This window comes from Mustela lutreola, chromosome 9 (assembly GCF_030435805.1).
Source record: "Mustela lutreola isolate mMusLut2 chromosome 9, mMusLut2.pri, whole genome shotgun sequence".
NCBI classification, from domain to species: Eukaryota; Metazoa; Chordata; class Mammalia; order Carnivora; family Mustelidae; genus Mustela; species Mustela lutreola.
Window position 1 is genome coordinate 33476629 of NC_081298.1, and position 21073 is coordinate 33497701.

The 21073-nt window shown below is 37.1% G+C and overlaps 1 protein-coding gene across 1 annotated transcript in view; it reads right to left on the reverse strand.

Annotated features, from left to right (window-relative positions):
- TMX4 (thioredoxin related transmembrane protein 4) overlaps positions 1 to 21073 on the reverse strand; it is a 42666-nt gene that overhangs the window by 13116 nt on the left and 8477 nt on the right. Inside the window, exons 2-5 of the mRNA XM_059133973.1 lie at positions 17094 to 17209; positions 9870 to 9915; positions 8137 to 8265; positions 5641 to 5686 (exon numbers count right to left, since the gene is read on the reverse strand). Of these exons, the coding sequence (XP_058989956.1) occupies positions 5641 to 5686; positions 8137 to 8265; positions 9870 to 9915; positions 17094 to 17209 (337 nt within the window). The remainder of the gene's footprint in view (positions 1 to 5640; positions 5687 to 8136; positions 8266 to 9869; positions 9916 to 17093; positions 17210 to 21073) is intronic.

Consider the following 21073-nt stretch of genomic DNA (forward strand, 5'->3'; position numbering starts at 1 on the left):
AACTTAAAAATGGAATTACCATGTGATCCAGTAATTTCACTATGGGGTATTTATCCAAAGAATATGAAAACAATAATTGGAAAAGATATATGAATCCTATGTTTATTGTAGCATTATTGACAATAGACAAATTATGGAAGAAACCTAGTATTCATCAACAGAGGAATGGATAAAGAAGATATGGTATATATGCACAATGGAATATTAGCCATAAAAAAGGAGATCTTGCCATTTGCAACAAGGTGGATGGATCTAGAGTGTGTAATGCTAAGTGAAATAAGTTAAAGACAAATATATGATTTCACTCATGCAGAATTTAACAAAACAGAAAAAGAGAGACAAACCAAAGAGCAGACTCTTAACTGTGGAGAATAATGGTTAACAGAGCAGAGCTGGGTGAGGGTATGGGTGAAATAAGTCATGAGGATTAAGAGTACACTTTTCATACTGAGCACTGAGTTAAGAGGAGTTACTATATTGTACACTTGAAAATAATATAGCAGTTTGTTAATTACACTGGAATTGAAATTTTTAAAAAAGTATTCCACTTTGAAAGAAACACTCTCATTATTCTCCAGTCTAAACACTCATGTCCTTAAATCCTCATGATGAGGTATTTATAAAGTCTTAAATCTTCTCCACCACACAGACTATCCCCGCCAGGATGCATCCTACCTTATGGTCTGCGTCCTTGAACAAGAACAGTGGCACTGAGGTGAGGGAAGTTACAGACTACATTAGCTCAGTGAACAGCACAAATTCACCAAATCAAATAAAATAATACTGAAATGCATTCAGATGCTAAACCTAGTTAGCAAAAATACACATTGTACAACCTGCCATTAATCCTGCTATCAGCCTGGATTTAAAAAAGTAAATAAATAAAAAGAGAAAGCATTCCTTATTGACTAATGAAAGGTAAAAAGTAAAATAATGATGACAACGATGATTAATGGATACAACTAACAGGAAGCAGTTACCAAGTACTGATTAGGTGCCAGATTCTATGCTAGGCACTCAAAATGTTCTGGTGACAACAGTTTATAGCAGGGAAAACTCATGAGCTCAGAGATACACACAAAAGGTGGAGAATAATGAGTTGTCTCTCTGGAAGAGAGAAAGATAATACTTCCCTATACCATTGTAGCCAACTGTGAAAAAAGATGAGAAGACAGAAAGGCTGGAAAGTCTCTCCAAACAGGGGCCACAAACAACATGTCAGCCCCAAGATTCCGAACCCTGACAGTGGCACCAGACTCAGTGACAGTGCTCGACAAGTTCAATGTGTGCACTGCTTTCATGGCATTCGCCTCACCTTGTACTATCCTTTAGATCATTAACATTTTTCATTAAGATGAGTAACTTCTTTTAAGCTGAATTTCAAAGAAATTTGATATTGCTACTATTCTAGACATCTAGAAGATGTCTATTCACCTTTGAGAAACTCCTTGAGCTGTCTTCCAGCCACCAGTGACTCTTATGAGGTAGGCAAATGTCAAGACTATATATGAGGATGGGTGTTAGAGCTAAAGTGGCAGTGATTTCTACAAGTTTATATAAAAATTAAAACACATCAGTGAATACTATCACGAATGGATTGGAAAGACAATCTGAATTTTAGTGCTGGATAGAACATATGAGATTATCCACCTTTCCCCCACATTGTGGTACAAATTACCTACTAAGGATCACTTGGATTCCAGGTGACAGCAGGAAGCTTGCAGAATCTGGCTTGTAACACAGTACTAGGAAATTCTTCACCTCAAGAATTTAGTCAAGCAAGAACATATGGGAGGTTGGTGTAGAGTTAAGGAAGCCAAATGCAAAATACAACAAAACCCCTGAGTTCATGGGAACTCAGCTGTGTGGGTGTCTCCTCACCAAGCAATTCTGACATCCTGAGGACAAGCTCTTATTTCCAGAATGCCAGACCCAGCAAGCTGGCTTTACTCCTACAGCAGAAACTCAAGGACTTTAAGGACTAGTTCAGTAGGCTCATCTTATAGATATTACTCTTGTTTTTACTTTATCTTTTTCATTACAGAAAAAAAAATTAATACAGACAAAGAAAAGAGATTTAGCTATAGCCATAATTTCAGTATCAGAGATAGCTATTGTTGACATCTGATTAATCTCCTTCCAGGCACTTTCCCGTAAACACATGGAAATACCACACAAACATAACATTACAAACACTGCTTTGTTACCTTTCCCCCCACTTAATAGCATGCAATTTTCCCTATAGGTGTATTATGCCTAACCAGCCACCCAACCAGGGGATGCTGTTGCTGAAGAAACACTGACTTCTGTCTGTTTATGAATCCACATCACCACAGTAGGATAAGAGAGATTGTGGATGGTCATCAGTAACCTTTCCTCACTGCCATTAGCCACTCTGGGTCTTTCCCTCTTTCTTGTTTGGCTCTTTAGACCTTCTCTCTTGGAGACCTTACACTCATTTGGTTCTAGCCTTGTTCTTTCCCTCTCTCTCTCTCACCACATGCTATGTTTCTTTTGTTCACTGTTAATATGGTTGCACTGGAGTTTTATATTGTTTAGACATGAGTTACAAACAGATTATTTTCCCCACAATGATACATTCAGCATTGATGGAAGAATCCTGGGCAAGTGAGAAGGGCTGGCTAAATACGCTGAGTGAGCTGGGTAGTCAGCTAGGAGGACTTGCTCCGTAAGTGGTTCTTTAGATGCAATGAGGCAAGACTGCACCTCGAAGTTGAAGTGGAAACCTGACAGACAACCGAGGATTGGTTCTCACCAGGCTGGAAATCACATTCCCTGTGAGTAAGAGGACAAGATCTAGATTATAGAAACAGGTTGTGAGAGCCCTTCCCAGAGATTTCATGGAAGCTTGGAAACTTGTTGCTAAGAAAAGAAGAAACTACAAAAGTTGTCAAGAGGTTTGGAGAAGCTAGATGCTGATATCAGATTTCTCTCGCAGTTTTTTAAGGTAATGAATACACACACATGGAGAGATCAAAATAATCTACTAAGCTACCACTTATGTTCCTTTAGTGATATTACTCCCTGCTACACACACACACACAACCTACAGTTAGGGCAAATACACTACTAAGGCCAATAAATATAAATGGACTAAATTTATCATTTAAAAGACTTACTTCTTGCTATATGCATTTTACAAGACTCATTTATAACATAACAAGAATGAAAAGGTTGAAAGTGGAAAAACATTCCAGGCAAAAACTGACCAAAAAGGAAAAAATATGGTATTAATACTAGATAAAACTGACTCAATAGAATGTAAAATCTAATTGTTTGTGTTTCACATTTAACAATTTATCCTCTAAAACTATCTTCTTTTGGGGGCACCTGGGTGGCTCAGTTGGTTAAGCCTCTGCCTTCAGCTCAGGTCATGATCTCAGGGTCCTGGGATTGAGTCCCACATCAAGCTCTCTGCTCATCAGGGAGCCTGCTTCCCCCTCTCTCTCTGCCTGCCTCTCTGCCTACTTGTGATCTCTCTGTGTCAAATAAATAAATAAAATCTTAAAAAAAAAAACCAAACCTATCTTCTTTTGTTCCCCATTTAGATATCTGCAAAGACATTCTAAGTATACATATGTATATAAACATCATATATACTCTACTTTTCAATCACTAAAAAGAACATCTTTACTGGGGCATCTGGGTGGCTCAGTCGACTAAGCATCTGCCCTTAGCTTAGGTCATGATCCCAAGGTACTGGGATCAAGGCCCGAGTCTTGTCCCTGTCCAGTGGGGAGTCTACTTCTCTCTTCCCACTGTCTCTCCCCACTAACCCGTTCAGGTTCTCTCTCTCTCTCTCTCGCTCTCTCTCTCTCAAATAAATAAATAAAATCTTTAAAAAAACAAAAGGAAGAACATCTTCATTGGTTATTCAGAGATGGTTCATATTCTATTCTCCAAATTGCCTTTTCTTTGCAGTCTGAAGCATACACACAGAATCTGCATGCTGCCCACGGCTGGCGCACTGTGCGTATAAAGATAAAACACCCACTCCTGGCCTTGATGCAACAGTGCCACACATTGTAATTATTTGCATGATAAAATGAAAAACTGTAACTCCTTATCAAACTCTTGTTTATCAAGGCACAAAATGCCAAGTTATATGAGGTCAAAGCAATTATTTCTCTCCCCAGATACAATATTTGAAAATATACCTCTTTAACAATGCATGAAAGTTACGACCAACTTCCATCTAAGCTCTTCTTAAACCACTGTACAAATTCATCTTTTGATATGTACTTATTATAGGTTCCATGCTAAGAACTTACTCTTAGGATTCCTGACATCCACCTATAATGGTCATCCTGTTGAATTAGACATTATAAGGCTACAAGGTTCTCAGATGGCTATCAGAATAAATGACTCTGTCAACCTTTAGTGTCAACATACTGCAAAAGACAAAATTCTTACTCTCAATTCCCAATTGGCAATTCATAATTCTCAAGCCCTGAATAAACTTCTTATCAGTGTTAAGAAAACAGTAGAAGGAAATAATATGAAACTCATACTATCTGAAGAGAGGGGAAATCCCAGATATTGTTTAATATCATATACAAATGCCAAAAAAAAAACAGTTAACAAACTTTAAGAAATACGAATCCAAGTGACAAACCTAGCTTCGGTTAAAAAATACTGGAGTTAGTATTCCATCTCACAAGGCAGAAAAAAAAAATATAACTGAAAAACTGGGACGCAAAAGACCATTCTTAAATTTCCCTAAACATATAACAATGTGCATGAGAAACAGAAGAGTCTTCATGAACTCCTTGAATATTAAGTTCCAAGCAGGACATCATGACTTAGAATCATAGCCTTGAAAAGACAAATATAAGGACTCACTTCTAAAGACTTTTTGAAATGCTTTAAGAAGATATATTTAATTCCACAGCAAGTTTGTTAAATTTGGCAGAATTTACCCCACCCTACACATAAAGGGAAGTAAAAGATTATGTAATACATTCAAGATTATATAATTGTTCAACATTTTTAACCTAAATAACAGTTCTAACTCACTGAAATGACTCAGTGAAACGATAAAATTGCTTATAGCAGGGGCATTTAAACTTCTTAAAGGGCCAGAAAGTAAATATCTTGGGCTTGTGGGCCACGTGGTCTCAGTCAGAGCTACTCAACACTACCACTATAGCATGAAGGCAATTTTAGATCATAATGAATGAACATAGCTGTGTTCCAATAAAACTTTACTTATAAAAACAGGTAGCCAGCCCCCAAGCTATAGTTTGCAGATCCCTGATGCACAGAATCACTTTCAGGCTTAGATAATCTTTGACCTATAGGGAGATTCTAACAATGGGAAAATAAGATGAAGTTAAACCACATAAGCCCTTTCAACTTTAATAAAGGAACTCACCATGATCTAAGAAAATATGATTGATACAGTAGTTATGGGTCTTTGTTCCAATTTATGCCCTTCTACACAGGGACGCAATTCTACTGGAGACCCCACATGAGAGCAGTTGTGTGGCTTAAGAAGAAAAGTGACATTATACAAATATTTGTAAATGTTTACTTTCCTATTGTTTAGAAGCTACATTTTTACTCTTTAAAAACCTGTCTGCAAAGATAGTCACAAAAAATATATTTAAGATTACTCACCCATATCTTGCCAGAGATACTAAATAGACCAGCCATTCCAGACATCCTAAAAGAAAAATGAATAAATGAAGAAAAGGAGAACCACTGGTGATGTATATTATGAAAAAACAAGGGGGGCCTAGGTGGCTCAGTTGGTTGTGTCTGGAGCTCAGGTCTCAATCTCACAGCTATGAGCTCAAGCTCTGTGTTGGGCTCCATGCTGGGCGTGAAAACTATTTTAAAAACAAACAAACAAAAAAATAAAATAAAACAAAAAAAAAACCCCAAAACCAAAAAACCTCAGGTCACAGGGATCTGCCCCTCCACTTTTTGTAACATTATCCTCTCTCCTGGATTCACTTTCATTCACATAAAGCTTAGATTCATAGTCTTCATTTCAATTCTTCTGTTATAAATATTCAACCCCTCTGGCCCTTTCTCCCTCCATTGTATATACCTGACAAAAACCCCCAACCTTGGGTAGCTGCATGTCTCTGGGGAAAACCACATGACCAGCTGATCGCTCTCCCTTTCCAGTCACAAACTTCAGGGAGCACTCAATACTGTATTGTTTTAGGCTCTACCTGAGATGATAGCTCACGTCTTTTCCCTCTCTTCAGACCTTCCACACCCTCCCCGCCTTCCCATGCCTGCTCAGCTAACAAATACTCCTTGTACATCACTGCAAAATCAGAAGCCACCATGTGATCTCTCTTATCTTCCCACCACCAAATCTGAGCCTGGTGTACACCTGATCCGCCTCCTCCTGTTACGACAGAGAAAGGAGATCTGCCCTAACCACAGCCGAATTCCTCCACTTGTGCCATGGATCCCATCCCTTTGGTCTTGTTAATGACTTGGCTCTTTCTGCCATCCCTCTTCCTGCGTTAGCAATTTCTCCCTTTCTGTGGGATCATTTTCTTCTGCACGAAAACATGTTCTACCTTCTCTTTCTTTTAAAAAGTGCATTCTTGGACCTTACATGGCTCTCCAGCTTCACAAACTTCTCCAAAGAGTAGTCTGTGCTTACTGTTTCTTCTTCCTCACTATACCTTTAACAGGTACAGTGCAACAGCCTTCTGATTGTCTCACCTCATCCACTGGTGCCTTCTCCAGCCTCTCCTCCTAAGAGTCATCTTCTAATTGTATGCACTGATACATCCAAGTTCCAAACCAAGGCCGCAGACCTGTATGATCCTGCTCCTGCCTGCCTCTCGTTCTTAGTGTATACCGCTCCCCCTCCCTTTCTCTGTGCTCAATGTTACCCATCTTTCTGCTCTTCAGTACCATGAGCTCTTTCCCAGTGGGGGCCTATAGCCGTGATATCCCCATTGTTGGAAATACTCCTCCCTACCCTCTTTACCCAGCTAGGTCATTCTCTCCTTCAGTTCTCTCTTGTGCTCCAACTCTCATCCAATAGAGGCCCATGCCTCCTGCCTTACTAAAGATCTGTCTGTTTTTAACAGTAGTTACCCAGATTAAGATTCTTCATATCCCTAGTTTTTTTTTTTTTTCCCTTAATCTGCCTTAATTTAAGTTACCTAAAGAGAGCAGAGGGGCCAACTCTGTCTTGTTGAATATCTAGCACCCAGAGCAGCATTTGGCATAAAACCAGTGCTCAAATATTTGTAAAATGAAACACCAGAGGTGAGGTGCTTTTTTTTTTTTAAGATTTTTATCTATTTATCTGAAAGATAAAAAGAGCACAAGTAGGGTGAGGGGCAGAGGGTGGGGAGTCCGATACAGATTTTGATCCCAGAACCCCAGGATCATGACCTAAGCCAAGGCAGATGCTTAAATGACTGAGCCACCCAGGCACCCTAGTGAGCTGCTTTTAGAGTAAGCTCTACATTTCCTGGCTATTACACAAATGCTACTGGATGATTTATTCCTTAAATGTTGCATACGTTGATTCTATTTCAACAGGGATATTCCCTATTCTTATATATACTAATATAAACAACTACAATTATGACAATTCATTCTAAATTAAAACCAACTGTTAAAAAAGTTTGTATGGTTTGGCCTTATCTACCTCACCGATAATTACACAGTTTGACCTCACGGACAAAAGTTACCTTCATCTGTGTTCTACTAGGCAGCTAAAGACACCATAGGTTTTATTTTCCACATAAATAAAAGAGCAATTCCTTCATAAACTGTAATTCAAGAAAGAGTTAACTCTTCTATCTTATCAATAATTTAAACAGAAGAAAGAATAGCAAATGTTATTCAATATCATATTTTATAAAAATAAAATAGTTAATATGGCTTAGTACAAAAGTTGGAGGAAAGGCTTTTGTAACCTACCTGAATCTGGATACCTAATTCCCAGCTAGTAACTACTAGCTGAAACATGTGGGTCATAAAACCATTGGCCAAACATGGTCATGTACAGTCTGGGTAATCAGAACTGAATATGAAGAAAAATTTAGACTTGCAAGGTCTATGGGCTGTTTAAGTTAATATCTCCCATTTTATAAATAATACTTTGTCATAAGAAAAATAACAAATTACGTCAAAGAAGCTGGGGATTTCCAGCCAGTCAGAGGCTCCACTGATTGCCATTTCTTCTCTAAGATATAATTTTGCAGGTCTTCATAGACTCCTGGGCCACGGTAACGGCGGAATATCCCATCCTTTGCACTATAAATTAGAAAAACAAATGGAGAATAAATCCATTAAAATAACAAGTGTTACAGATAATAAAAATTAAAACAAATATTAGTTTTACATGTGACCTTCACTTTGAATTTTCACTTGGCTCAACTGAAGAAAAAAAATATAATTAGGCATAAATATTAATCTATTACAGATTAGAAATTCCAAAACTGCAGGCATTACGTATTTTACTTTTATCACTTCACAATTTAGGACCATAAGCAAAGTCCTTGGCAGCGTCTAATCTACCAAGTTACTTTTTATTATTTTTGCGATCAATTATTTCAATTTTTCTCTTACAGTTGCAAAAGAGCAATTGTTATCAAGCTTTAAAAACTTGTATCCAGCTTTCCAAATTTATGTTATTCAAGCTCCCCACCGCCCCGCCTCAATTAACAAAACACCTTGTATTCTCACAGGTCCCTCAGTTTTTCTCTGACTTTCTCACCACAATCCAGCTTCCTGAGGGAAGGTCTGCACTGGCCATTTTCTCCCCATGTATTACTCATTCAGCATTCTTGTGATCGGTGGTTCTGCTTCTACAACTCCATAGAAACTGCTAGTACTGGGGGTCTCCAATGGCTCATCAATGCCATATCTATAAAGCACTTTTCTGTCATTTTTCTTGGTCTGTAATCGGCACTGTCCACTACTAAACATCTCTTCGTTTCTCCTTTCCATTGGCTTTTATGACATGAGCTCCCTTGGCTTCTTATTACCCCTACCACCCCTGCTCACTTCCTCACTACCCTGTCTTCCTTTGCAGATGTCCTAATGTTGGTCAATCCCAGGTTCTATCCTTGACCCATTTCTAGTCCTACTGTGCATGTTCTCCCTAGATACATTGCAGTGTTTGTCTACCTCAATGCTGAGGAATCCCCAATACATCTCTCCAGTCAAGATCTTTCTTCTGTACTTGAGATCCTGAAATCAAATTATTACTTAAACTTCTCCACTTGGAATTAACAGGCACTTCACTTTCTTCTCCATCCTGGCCTCTATCTTCCAAACTTCATCTTATTCTAATGGCTCCTCAATAGCTTTTATGAATTCTACATGGCCCATTGGTAGTCATTATAGGCTCTTCCTTCCTTATTGCTAAGTAGTCACATGTCCCAGTGATCCCACCTCCAAAGTATCTTCCCTTTTCTCTTCCCCCATCACTACCTGAGCCTCACTAGCCTTATCACCCAAGATGATCCAACTGCATCCTATGGGCCAAAACCAGTTACAGTCCTCAGAAGGTATCTCATTTTCTCCCAGCTTTCTCCATGACAGCTCCTGTATCTGGAAAGGGCTTCTCCACTGTCTGCTTAACTCAATTCCTGCCTTTTGTGTTATCAGAGAAATCTTCTTTGACACTCCCCACCCCTCCGACTCACTGTCTGACATTATGTAGATTTCCCCTGTTGTACTCCAGGTACCCTTCTCTTATACCAGCTATCATTCACTGCACACCAGTGCACACTCTCTTCAAATGTTCAACTGAATAAGCAATGGTTATGGAAAACAACTTAGAATTCCTGATACTGTTTTCGAACTTCTTCTAATGTTCTTAAGTTTCTAATCAGAAAATTATTTAAACTTACTGAAAAAATGCTGGGAGAGTAGTGACAAAGAAGCGGCCACTCAAACCTACAAGAGGCATAAAAAAAAAAAAAAAAGTTTCAAGTCAAATTCAGACTACCCCAAGCACCTGATTTATGTTGTAAGAACAAGCAGCCTTGAGCTTGTTTTCATGGCCATATTAAAATTGTTCCATTTATTTAATCATATTTACCTCTTTTCTTTTTACTTAAAGAAACTGTATTTTTATCCATTTTTATTTACCTACCACTTTCTGGTTACTGACATATAATTTGCTTATTTTTTATGCATTGCACTAAAGTTTTCTGGCTTGTGCATTGCTTAGAATAGTATGGCGGCTGAAAGGACAGGTTGTAGAGTCATGCAATCTGGGTTAAATACTAAATTCTCCAGTTACTAGCTTTGTGACCATAAATATATTACTTAACCTTTCTGTAAAATGGGTATATGAAAGCCTGCCTGAATCATTCTGAAGTGAGATTAGATCAGTTACAGGTTTAAAAAGAATGAAGAGTATGAAATAATAAGATCATGTATAATCTTTTCACACTTAGAAAATTTGTTAATTTCTGTCAAGGAAGTCTATCCATGTTAAAAAGATTTTTTTCAACTTGTCTCAGCAAACCTTTACTGAACAATAACCACATATCAAGGGCTATGCTAGGTACATGTGAAGATAAGGATAAATAAAACCCTTAGTCATTCATCAAATATTTACTAAGCAACTTCTTTGTTCCAGGGACTGTGACAATAGCTCAAGACATACAAAGCAAAAATACAATTTTTGTTTTTACAGAAGTTAAAACGTGCAATCTTTGTTTTTACAGAAGTTATAGTCTAGTGGCAGAGGGGGAGAATTTAGTCAAATGATCATGACCAGAAACAGAGATGGATGATATCAGGGAAAGGGGCATGCAACAAAAACCTGCATGACACCAGGAGTAAAGAACAGATCTCTGCTCTTTACTATTAACTAAATAATATTTATGCGGGCACCAAGAGTAAGTCATTCTAGTTCTGGCAAAAAGAAGGAAAGCTAAAGGATCCTCCTGGCCCACATGAAAACATGCAGAGATAACATTTTCACATTTCTCATCATTTCTGCCTTTCCCATTTAAGAACAATCTAGACAAAATCAATCCCTAGTTAAATAAAGTGGCTCAAATTTTACATCTCTGCGATGACTTGCTGTTTGCAATATTGAAGGTGTATTTTTAATAACAAGGAATGTTTGCTTATACTCATTTTATAAAGTAAATCTATACTCAGCAAAATAATTTATTGATTGATGATGATGAGTCTTCCCAAAGAAGCATTCTCTATTTTTTCCTCATATCCAAGCAATTAACTTTAAACACCTGTATGGCACCTAATAGCAAACACAGTATTCTGAAGGCAGTAATAGCCAATACTACAAAAAGAAACATAAACTTCACATTTATGATTGTACATTTTTCTAAAGGTTGTACTGGCAGGAACAGAAACAAAAGTGATCCGAGAAGTCAGCTGAGGATTGGAATAAGCATCTCTGTCTACAGGTCATTCTCACCTCTAACAGGCTTGGAATTCCGCTCTACCAAGGAACAAAGGCATCTTTTGGTATAGTTCCAAATCTAAATTGCCAAGAGAAGGAGTACTGGTAATCTTAAAGGCTTGAAAATTATTATATGTTTTGCTAATTACAGATAGTTTCATATCCCACTTTTTTCCTAGCTACAGATTTTTATGACTGCCCTAAATCTTAAAGGACACTCACAGTGTTAGGGAATTATGCTTTATTTACAATGGACTTCTAAAATGGAAGGCACAGGGGCGCCTGGATGGTGTAGTCATTTAAGCATCTGACTCCTGGTTTTGGTTCAGGTTGTGATCTCAGGGTTATGAGACTGAGCCCCACATCAGGCTATGCATTCAGTGTGGAGTCTGCTGGAGTTTCTCCATCTCCTTCTACCCCTCTCCCTGCTCAAGCTCTGTAAATAAATAAATAAATAAAATCTTAAAAAAATTAAAAATCCTTCATATGTTCTTGGTCAGTAAATTTAAACTATCAGTTTTCTCATTAATGGGCATCATAATTTCTATCTCACTATTTTTTAGTATTAAATGATTTTACATTTATAAAGCACATAGGACACAGTATTTGACATAGAATAGGTACTAAATACAGCGTAGTGAATATGTTCTTTAAGGCTCTGGCTCAAAGTTGGAATAAAGTGGGATGTAATAAAGTAATTTAGTGTCAAGTGTTTTGGAAATCATACATTATTTTGGAGAACATACTTTTACAAATAAATGTGCCCATGAAAAGATAAATACCGAGGAAATAAGAAAGAAAACACAGTGATATATATATATATATAGTCTCTGAGAGTCTACTTTTCTGGTTCAGACTAAAAGGATGCTCATTGCCAAAACTATTAGAATAAAGGGTATGAGAACTTTATGGCTCTTGATATGAATTGCTGTGCTTTTTTCCATGACTACTGTACCAATTTATAAGACCATCAATTAAGGTTCATTTAAAATAAAGATTATTAATAAATTATAATTCTCAAAACTTATTTATGTTTATTTCTTCTAATGAAAACCCATGCAAAATACTAATAATAAGATCGCAGCATCTAATGCAGATATGAATTCAATTTGAATGATACTGGAATAATACACTGTCACTAAGGATATCTTCAGGATAATCAACAACAAAACCAAGAATAACCAAAGTAGCCCTTAGACTATGACACACTACTAAGTCCTTTGAAGATCTGACACCCTAGGAAATTCACCTCAAATAAATGTCATTTCTGAGAGGCTAACAAAGGTTAGAAAGCTTTGGGTTTCATGTCACTGCTCCAAAATATGTGTTCTAACCTTTAATACTGATGCTGCTATCAAAGGAGCCTCTCATTACCTGAAAAGTTAAAACATTACCAACTTGGAACAAAGAAGCACCATCTGAGGTTGTGGGCTTTAAGGTCAAGGTCTAAAAAAAGGCAAGCATGGATCTCAGCAAAGGATTACAACAGAGGGCAGCAGCTCATGTCAAGGTTGGCATAATGATTCACTGCAAGAAACCTCACCAAGTGTAGAAGAAACAAGTACATACTTAAACTTCAACTGAAAGAGATGAAGTTTGACCACAAGGTCTCCCAACATTTCTGCGTATCTTTTTTACTTTAAGGGAAACCTCTACTTTAAAATGAGGACTGCAACATAAAAAGGTCATTAATCCAAAATGCAGGGCAAAATTTAATTTAAATTAAATTTAATTTAATCTAGCTTATCTTAAACATGTAAAGCAAAAGAAAGAAAAGAATTAAAAGATAAGAGAAAGAAAAATGTACCAGGGAACTATATTTTGATATGTAAAAACACAACAGAAATAATTTAAGTTCAATACTTTAAAAATGGGGATAGCTGCTAGCTTTTGTTCTACCGTTATTAGCTGTGTTGCTTTGGGCATGTTACATAACCCCTCTGAGCCTCAGTTTTCTGAGTAATATAAACAGTCCTTCCTAGCATTGTTATGAAACTAAAATGTATGTAAGTCCCTAACACAACTACAGGCTGAAGTAAATGCTTAATTAAATATAAGTTATTATCACCAAAAAAGTAGCAGAAGGAAAGCAGTGAAAAAAAGTAGAACTAGCCTTACCTTTTGAGACTGAAATAAAGTTGTCAGTTTTATACAAAAGGCTAATTTTTACAATTATAAAATTAAAATATGAACACTAACTGAAACACAGTAAACTAAGTTGGATTTTGCAACTAATTAGTGATTTAAACACAATGTTTATTCCTGGCTATGGTAGGAATCTGTAAACCAGGTAAACCCTCTGGTCCAGTGAACTAGCCATCACCCATGTGTGCTCTAGGAGCAGCTGCTGTTTTCCTGTCCTTGACAGCTAAGCTCATCTGCATGGAACAGAAGGTTCAAATACATGCTCATTACATTTAATTTCTCAAAAAACACACAACTGATATTTCACCTGGTCGATGCAATAAGCAGGCAACACCATGTAATCTAACTTAAGGACTTTCCTTTCCTTGACGTCTACATCTCAGCTGTAAAATACAAAGTGTAATCCTTAATCTTTATAATTCTGAAAATTTATTTTCTGTTCAAAATACCTAAAAAAATCTCTTGTGAGATATGCCAATGGAAGAGTTACAAGCATAACTAAAGACTATGCAGAAACACTTCAAAAACTCTTGCTTTCACTTCTTTTTAAAGTTTACTTGCAGGGAAAAGACATGAAATTATGCCTTACTAGCACTCATTGGCAAGGCAGTCCTACTGAAAGAATATAGTAATGGAGATCTGTAACAAAATAGAAATTGGTATACAGAAATATCCAGGAAAGTGCGCAATTTGAGGAAAAGTAGTATCATTTCAGTTATTCCCCGCTGCTCATTCAGGATGCTAGATTTTGTAAAAGTGAAGTAAATACCCAAAGAGCTTTCAAGAATAGGGACAAGCTGCCCCAAAGACTTGCCAGTGAGTTAATACATGTAAGACGCCCTCTCTTCATTTGGCTTCCAGGACCCAGACCCCTCCACCTCCTTCCTACCTCACCAGCTTCTCCTCTTCTGCTGCTGGAACTACATCTCTTCTTCAAAATGTTAGAGTGCCCCGGTTTTCAATCCTCAAAACAACTCTCAATTCCTTCCTCCCCTCCTTTCGAATACCATCTACAAGGATGATCTTCAAATGTACATCACTAGCTCTAGGGTTAAGTAACATGCCCAAAGTAACTAGCTAGTAACTAGTAACTAGTAACTAGTAACATGCCCTAAATAAATAGCTAATAACGGTAGTACAAAAGCTAGCAGCTATCCCCACTTTTTAAGTATTAAACTTAAATCATTTCAATTGTGTTTTTGCATATCAGAATATAGTTCCCTGGTACATTTTTTTTTCTCTTATCTTTCAATTCTTTTCTTTTCTGGACTTTTTTTCTTCACTATTCCTAAAAAATACTGGACCAAAGATTTTTTCCTCCTTCTTTGATAAAAGTTTCAAATATATATAGTTTACATTTGCATAAATAGCATGAATTAATGATAAATTCATTTTTAAAATATTTCATTATAATAAATTCCTCTCTACATGATCAAAAAAAGCACTCAATCCAGTAACAATGGAAAAAATAGCCGTAAATCTACATTTCAGATGGAAAGCCTGTATTCAGTTAGCCTTTAGATCTATGAATCCATCACAAAACTAATTGTTTAATTCTTTTCATTCAAATCATGCTGTGAGTTCACTGCAGGTATACCAAATGACTGAAACATGAATAGGCCAGCTGCATTTCTAAGAAACTCATCATAAAATGTGCTTGGTGCTTACTAATTACCAAGGCTTACACCTGATTTTGTTGGACTTAACTACTAAAAGACAAAAACGATTTTACAGCAAAAATATAATTGCAATGACTTGACATCCAAATAGAATAACTCATTCTAACAGCTCAAACCACAAACTAATAAGTATAATTGTCTATCTCTAAACAGCAGATGGGCAGAAGTGGCTTTGATTCAAATGATTAGAAAGGCAGAGGCTTGAGGACTAATGGCTTTAACAGAAATCTCTCTCCAAGGGTTTGTCAACACATCCAATTTAACAGACACCATCCATTTTATTGTCCAAGTAATTGGTAATGCATTACTTTGTGTGTTTTTGCACTCACGGTTATTACAGAAAAGTAATAGCTGCACCTCCATGCCTTCTTTTTCCCTTGTATAGGGATACACGAGATAGAAATTGAATGTAGACAAGAAAAAAATAACTAATGAAGTTTCAAAAAATCCAAGTTGAAATTTGAATCATAAAAGCCCAACTTCTCTTCTCATTTTGTATGTAATACACAGTTATTTTTGCAAAGATTTTATTTGTCAGAGAAAGAGAGCATGCACAAGCAGGGAGAGAGCAAGCAGACGGAGAAGCAGGCTCCCCACTGAGCAAAGAGTCTGATACAGCACTCAATCCCAGGACCCTGGGATCATGACCTGAGCGGAAGGCAGACACTTAACTGACCACCCAGGTGTCCCCACACAGTTATTTTTAAATTACAAATAGAAATTGCATCTTTTCTGAATTTAAAAATTTTTATTTCCCTCTTCCTTTTGAAAAATTGTATCATTAAGAGCTAATAAATGTAGATGGAACAACAGAATTAGAAATTCACCATTCTGGAATCCATTATGAAATATTTGATTCAGATAAGATCATCATGGATTTAAATCTCCAAAGTATCACCCCAAAGGTTATTCCCTAATCACAAATAGGGTATTTCCTTTATAATAGAGAAGTTTATTCTCATCACCTTAACCAAGTGCTCAAACTCAACAGCATTAATGGTGATAATGTGTGTTCAGAGAGAATACAATTTAAGCCACAGGATCACCTATAAAGTACTCTTGCCATTAATTTTTAACCCAAATCATGCTTTTGACCAAAATTCAAGCTTGAACAAAATAGAATAAATTAAATGTTACCATAAAGAAACACATAGGCAAATCCCTGGTCTGTTCTCTTCAGAGTGTCAATGTCATAATGCCATGAAAAAAAAGAGGGGGGCTCTCTTCTAGATTGAGGGAAACTGAAAAGATGTAACTGGGGCACCTGGGTGGCTCAGTCCTTAAGTGTCTATTTTCAGCTCAGGTCATGATCCCAGGGTCCTGGGATCAAGCCCTGTGTTGGGCTCCCCACTCAGTGAGGAGCCTGCTTCTCCCTCTCCCACTCTCCCTGCTTGTGTTCCCTCTCTCACTGTGTCTCTCTGTGTCAAATAAATAAAATTTTTAAAGATTAATTAATTAATTAATTGAAAAGATGTAACTACTTAATTTAGTTGGTGAACCTTGGTTAGATCCCGGTTCAAAAAACTATTAAAAAAATGGGAAATATGGAGAAAGATTTTAATACGTTGAAGTATTGATGGTAAAGTATCATGGGGTCTATAATTAATTTTCAAATGATTCAGTAAATTAATAATAACAATATAAATATATATCATATATATGTACATATGTATATACACACACACACATATATATGTAAACATAAACATACATAGACAGACCCAGATATGTCAAAATGCTACCTGTTGACTCTAGCTGGTCAGTTCATGGGTACTCAGTATCCTAGTTTTTCAACTCTCCTATACACTTGAAAAAACTCAATTAAAAAGTAACAAACTTTTGCATTTAATGTTCAACATGTACAGTACCTGGTTCTTGAGTGACATCTACTTTTCCTACACTGATCTGAAGTATTTCACCGTTCTTTGCAAATGTCTCCCATTCTGAATCAGTCTGCTGGCAGGATGGACACCAAGGAGCATAACTGTAAAAGAAAAATTGTTAGTCAATACAAACATGAAAAAAATCTATAAAGCAAAGTAGAGAAATAGAGCATTTAAATTTAAAAAATAAATTCTTAACTAAAGGGAAGAACAAAAGCAAGCTTTTCTGAAGTTGCTTAATACAGAAAAAAACAGAAGAATACTCCCCCCACAACAGAACATACGAATATCAGTTCCCTGGTGATTTAACAACCAAAGTTTAAGATTTTTATGAATTATTGTAATATATAAAATATTTTACTTCAATGTTATTCTTTTTAATTTTTAATTTTTTTAATAAACATATAATGTATTTTTATCCCCAGGGGTACAGGTCTGTGAATCACCAGGTTTACACATTTCACAGCACTCATCATAGCACACACCCTCCCCAATGTCCATATCCCCACCACCCTCTCCCGTCCCCCGTCCCCCAAGCAACCCTCAGTCTGTTTTTTGAGATTGAGTCTTTTATGGTTTGTCTCCCTCCCAATCCCATCTTCTTCCATTTTTTCTTTTCCTACCCCCCAAGCCCCTCACATTGCATCTCCACTTCCTCATATCAGGGAGGTCATATGATAGTCGTCTTTCTCCAATTGACTTATTTCGCTAAGCATAATACCCTCTAGTTCCATCCACGTCATCACAAATGGCAAGATTTCATTTCTTTTGATGACTGCATAGTATTCCATTGTATATATATACCACATCTTCTTGATACATTCATCTGTTGATGGACATCTAGGTTCTTTCCATAGTTTGGCTATTGTGGACATTGCTGCTATAAACATTCGGGTGCACGTTTGTATCTTTAGGATATATACCCAGTAGTGCAATCACTGGGTCATATGGTAGCTCTATTTTCAGTTTTTTGAGGAACCTCCACACTGTTTTCCAGAGTAGTTGCACCAGCATGCATTCCCACCAACAGTGTAGGAGGGTTCCCCTCTCTCCACATCCTCGCCAGCATCTGTCATTTCTTGACTTGTTAATTTTAGCCATTCTGACTGGTGTGAGGTGGTATCTCATTGTGGTTTTGATTTGTATTTCCCTGATGCCGAGTGATGTGGAGCATTTTTTCATGTGTCTGTTGGCCATCTGGATGTCTTCTTTGCAGCAATGTCTGTTCATGTCCTCTGCCCTTCAATGTTATTCTTACAATGGACTCAAATTTTACTACTTTCCAGATAGCTTTTGATGGAGGATGAAACCTCTTTGAGTATGCCACTAAAGGAGGCCAATTTTCACAAGGATGTCTTCAAACTAGCCAAACCAGTTTCAGATTCATCGAAGTGAGATCTGATGGGTAGAGACCAGAAGATGTATTGCTAATGGGTCCCCCAAAATGCAAGTCATTTCCAAAGATATGTGGCAGTTCTGAACCATTCAGAGAAAGTAGAAGCTACAGGCTAAGCCTGCTCCACAGACTCTTTCTTAAATAGAAGGGTTAGAAATAAACACTTGGCTGGGGCACCTGGATGGCTCAGTTGGTTAAGTGTCTGCCTTGGGCTGGGGTCATGATCCCAGGGTCCTGGGAAAAGCCCTACATCAGTCTCCTGGCTCAGTGAGCCTACTTCTCCCTGTTTGTGTGCTCTCTCTCTCTCTCTTTCTCTCTCTCTGGCAGATAAATACATAAAATCTTTAAAAATAAATAAATAAGTGCTTGGGCCTTCAACCAGAACTCTACTGTTTTAGATTATTTTTTCATTCAATAAACATGATCTAAGGACCATGTTAAAAACTGAGGTAACCCCTGTGAACAAGACAGATGTGGTGCCTCCTTCCTCTTTGTGGAGTCATTCAGAGATGAAAAGAGGTAAGCACAGGGATAATGACAATCAAAGAGGCAGATGCCATGACTGAGAACGTGGAACAGATGCTATGGAACACTCAGAAGCTGGGTGAACTCAGAAGAGCCCACAGAGAAAGAAGCATCTGTGCTAAGATCTAAAGTAAGAGTAATAGCCAGAGAGGGGTCAAGGAATGTTCTAACCCAAGCAGAGAGAACAGGAAGTGTGAAGACAGAGTATTGACAGGACAGGATGAAAACATCATTCACAGCCTTTAAAAATGTTGTATAAGGAATCAGGACTTTATTCCAAGCTCCATGACTGACGCCCTAAAAAAAGTTAAGACTCATGATCAGATTTACATTTTTGGAAAAGTCATCTGGCAGCTCTGTGGATAATGGATCAGGGACGGATAAGACGGAAGCAAACTGGAAGGCTGTGCTTCCTCCTGGTAATATGCTAATGGCCTCACTTTGCCTCCCATGATGCTAGAAAACGTCATAAATGGGCCATAAAGCTCTAATGTGTTCCAGGATGTCATATGCAGATGTTAAAATAGGAATCGAGAGAAAACTGCTGTTTAGAAAAGATAGTGGATCGCACAGTGTGTCTTAAAAAAGAGTCCTAACCTCCCATATTCACGCATATGATCTTATTCTGAATGAGGGTATTTACACATATAATTAAAGTAAATATCTTGATGTGAGCTATTCCTGGATTTAGAGTAGGTTCTTATAAAAGAAAGAAGAGCAAAGTGTGACACAGAAACACAGGAGGAAGGCCATGTAGAGATGCAGTCTGAGATGGGTGGTTTGTAGCTACAGGCCAAGGAATGCCAAGGACTGCTGGCAGCCACAGAAGCTAAGAGAGGCATGGAACAGACAGAAGCTCTCCCAGAGCCTCCAGAGGGAGCCAACCTTGCTAACATGGTGATTTTGGAATTGTGGTCTCCAGAATTGTGAGAGGATAAATTTCCACTGTTTAAAGCTACTAAGTTAGTGGTAATTTGCAGTAGTCCAAGGAAACTTCCACAGAAAGGAAAGTATCATTTGAAATTAGAAGGAAATGGGATCAAATATGCCTCATGGAGACTTAAAAAGCTGGTAGAGCTACGCTTAATATAAAATATTGTGAACAAACAATAACATATACTAGAAATCCATGTCAAAATACTAACATAGGACACAATTAAAAGGAAAATTAACATTTACAGAACGTGACAAAAATACATGAATACAAATGGAGAGACATTCCGTTTTGCTTAATAATACCCAGAAGAATAAAAGCAGTAAATAAAATTAATTAATCAATGCTCACAAAATAGAACAGGATACTCCAGGAAAAAATATCCCCAAACATTTTGAATAATATTTCGGGATGCCATCAACTAGATATGGAATTTTAAAGATCTGCTTAAATCTGTTTACATTATATTTTTTTTAAATCCTCAACTCACGTCAAAATGCTGAGGGAATAAATGCAACAGGTTCTTTTAAAAGACTTGATATCACTGAATAATTTATGTACAATTGGTGAATTTTATAGTACATAAATTATGCCACCCAGGGATAGAGGGCAAGAGACATGGATGAACCAATATTGGCAATATGTTGATAGAACTACTGAATCTGATGATGGATGATGGGGGTTCATTGCACTACTCTTATTTTTGTTTATGTATGAGATTTTCCTAATAAATCGTTTTTATTGTTTTACTGAGGTATAACTAAGGTATAACTGATTTATAACATTATGTAAGTTTTAGGTACAACATAATGATCAAATATATTTCTTAACCCACTGAGCCACCCAGGCGCCCCTGATCAAATATATTTCTTAAAGATTTGATTAAATGGAAATATCCAACAAGTTCTGGATGGGCAGCCTCAACATTGTGAAAATTTTGATTTCCCCCCAACTTATTTTCCATTTCTTTCCATTCCTGAATTATTTTTACAAAATGTGGCATCTATCATTTCCATATTAAGAGAAGGAAGGGGTGGGGGGAAAAGAGGCAGGAAACAATGTCTGCCAAAAGAATAAAACAAACACACACAGGGAAAAAATGCCTTAGGA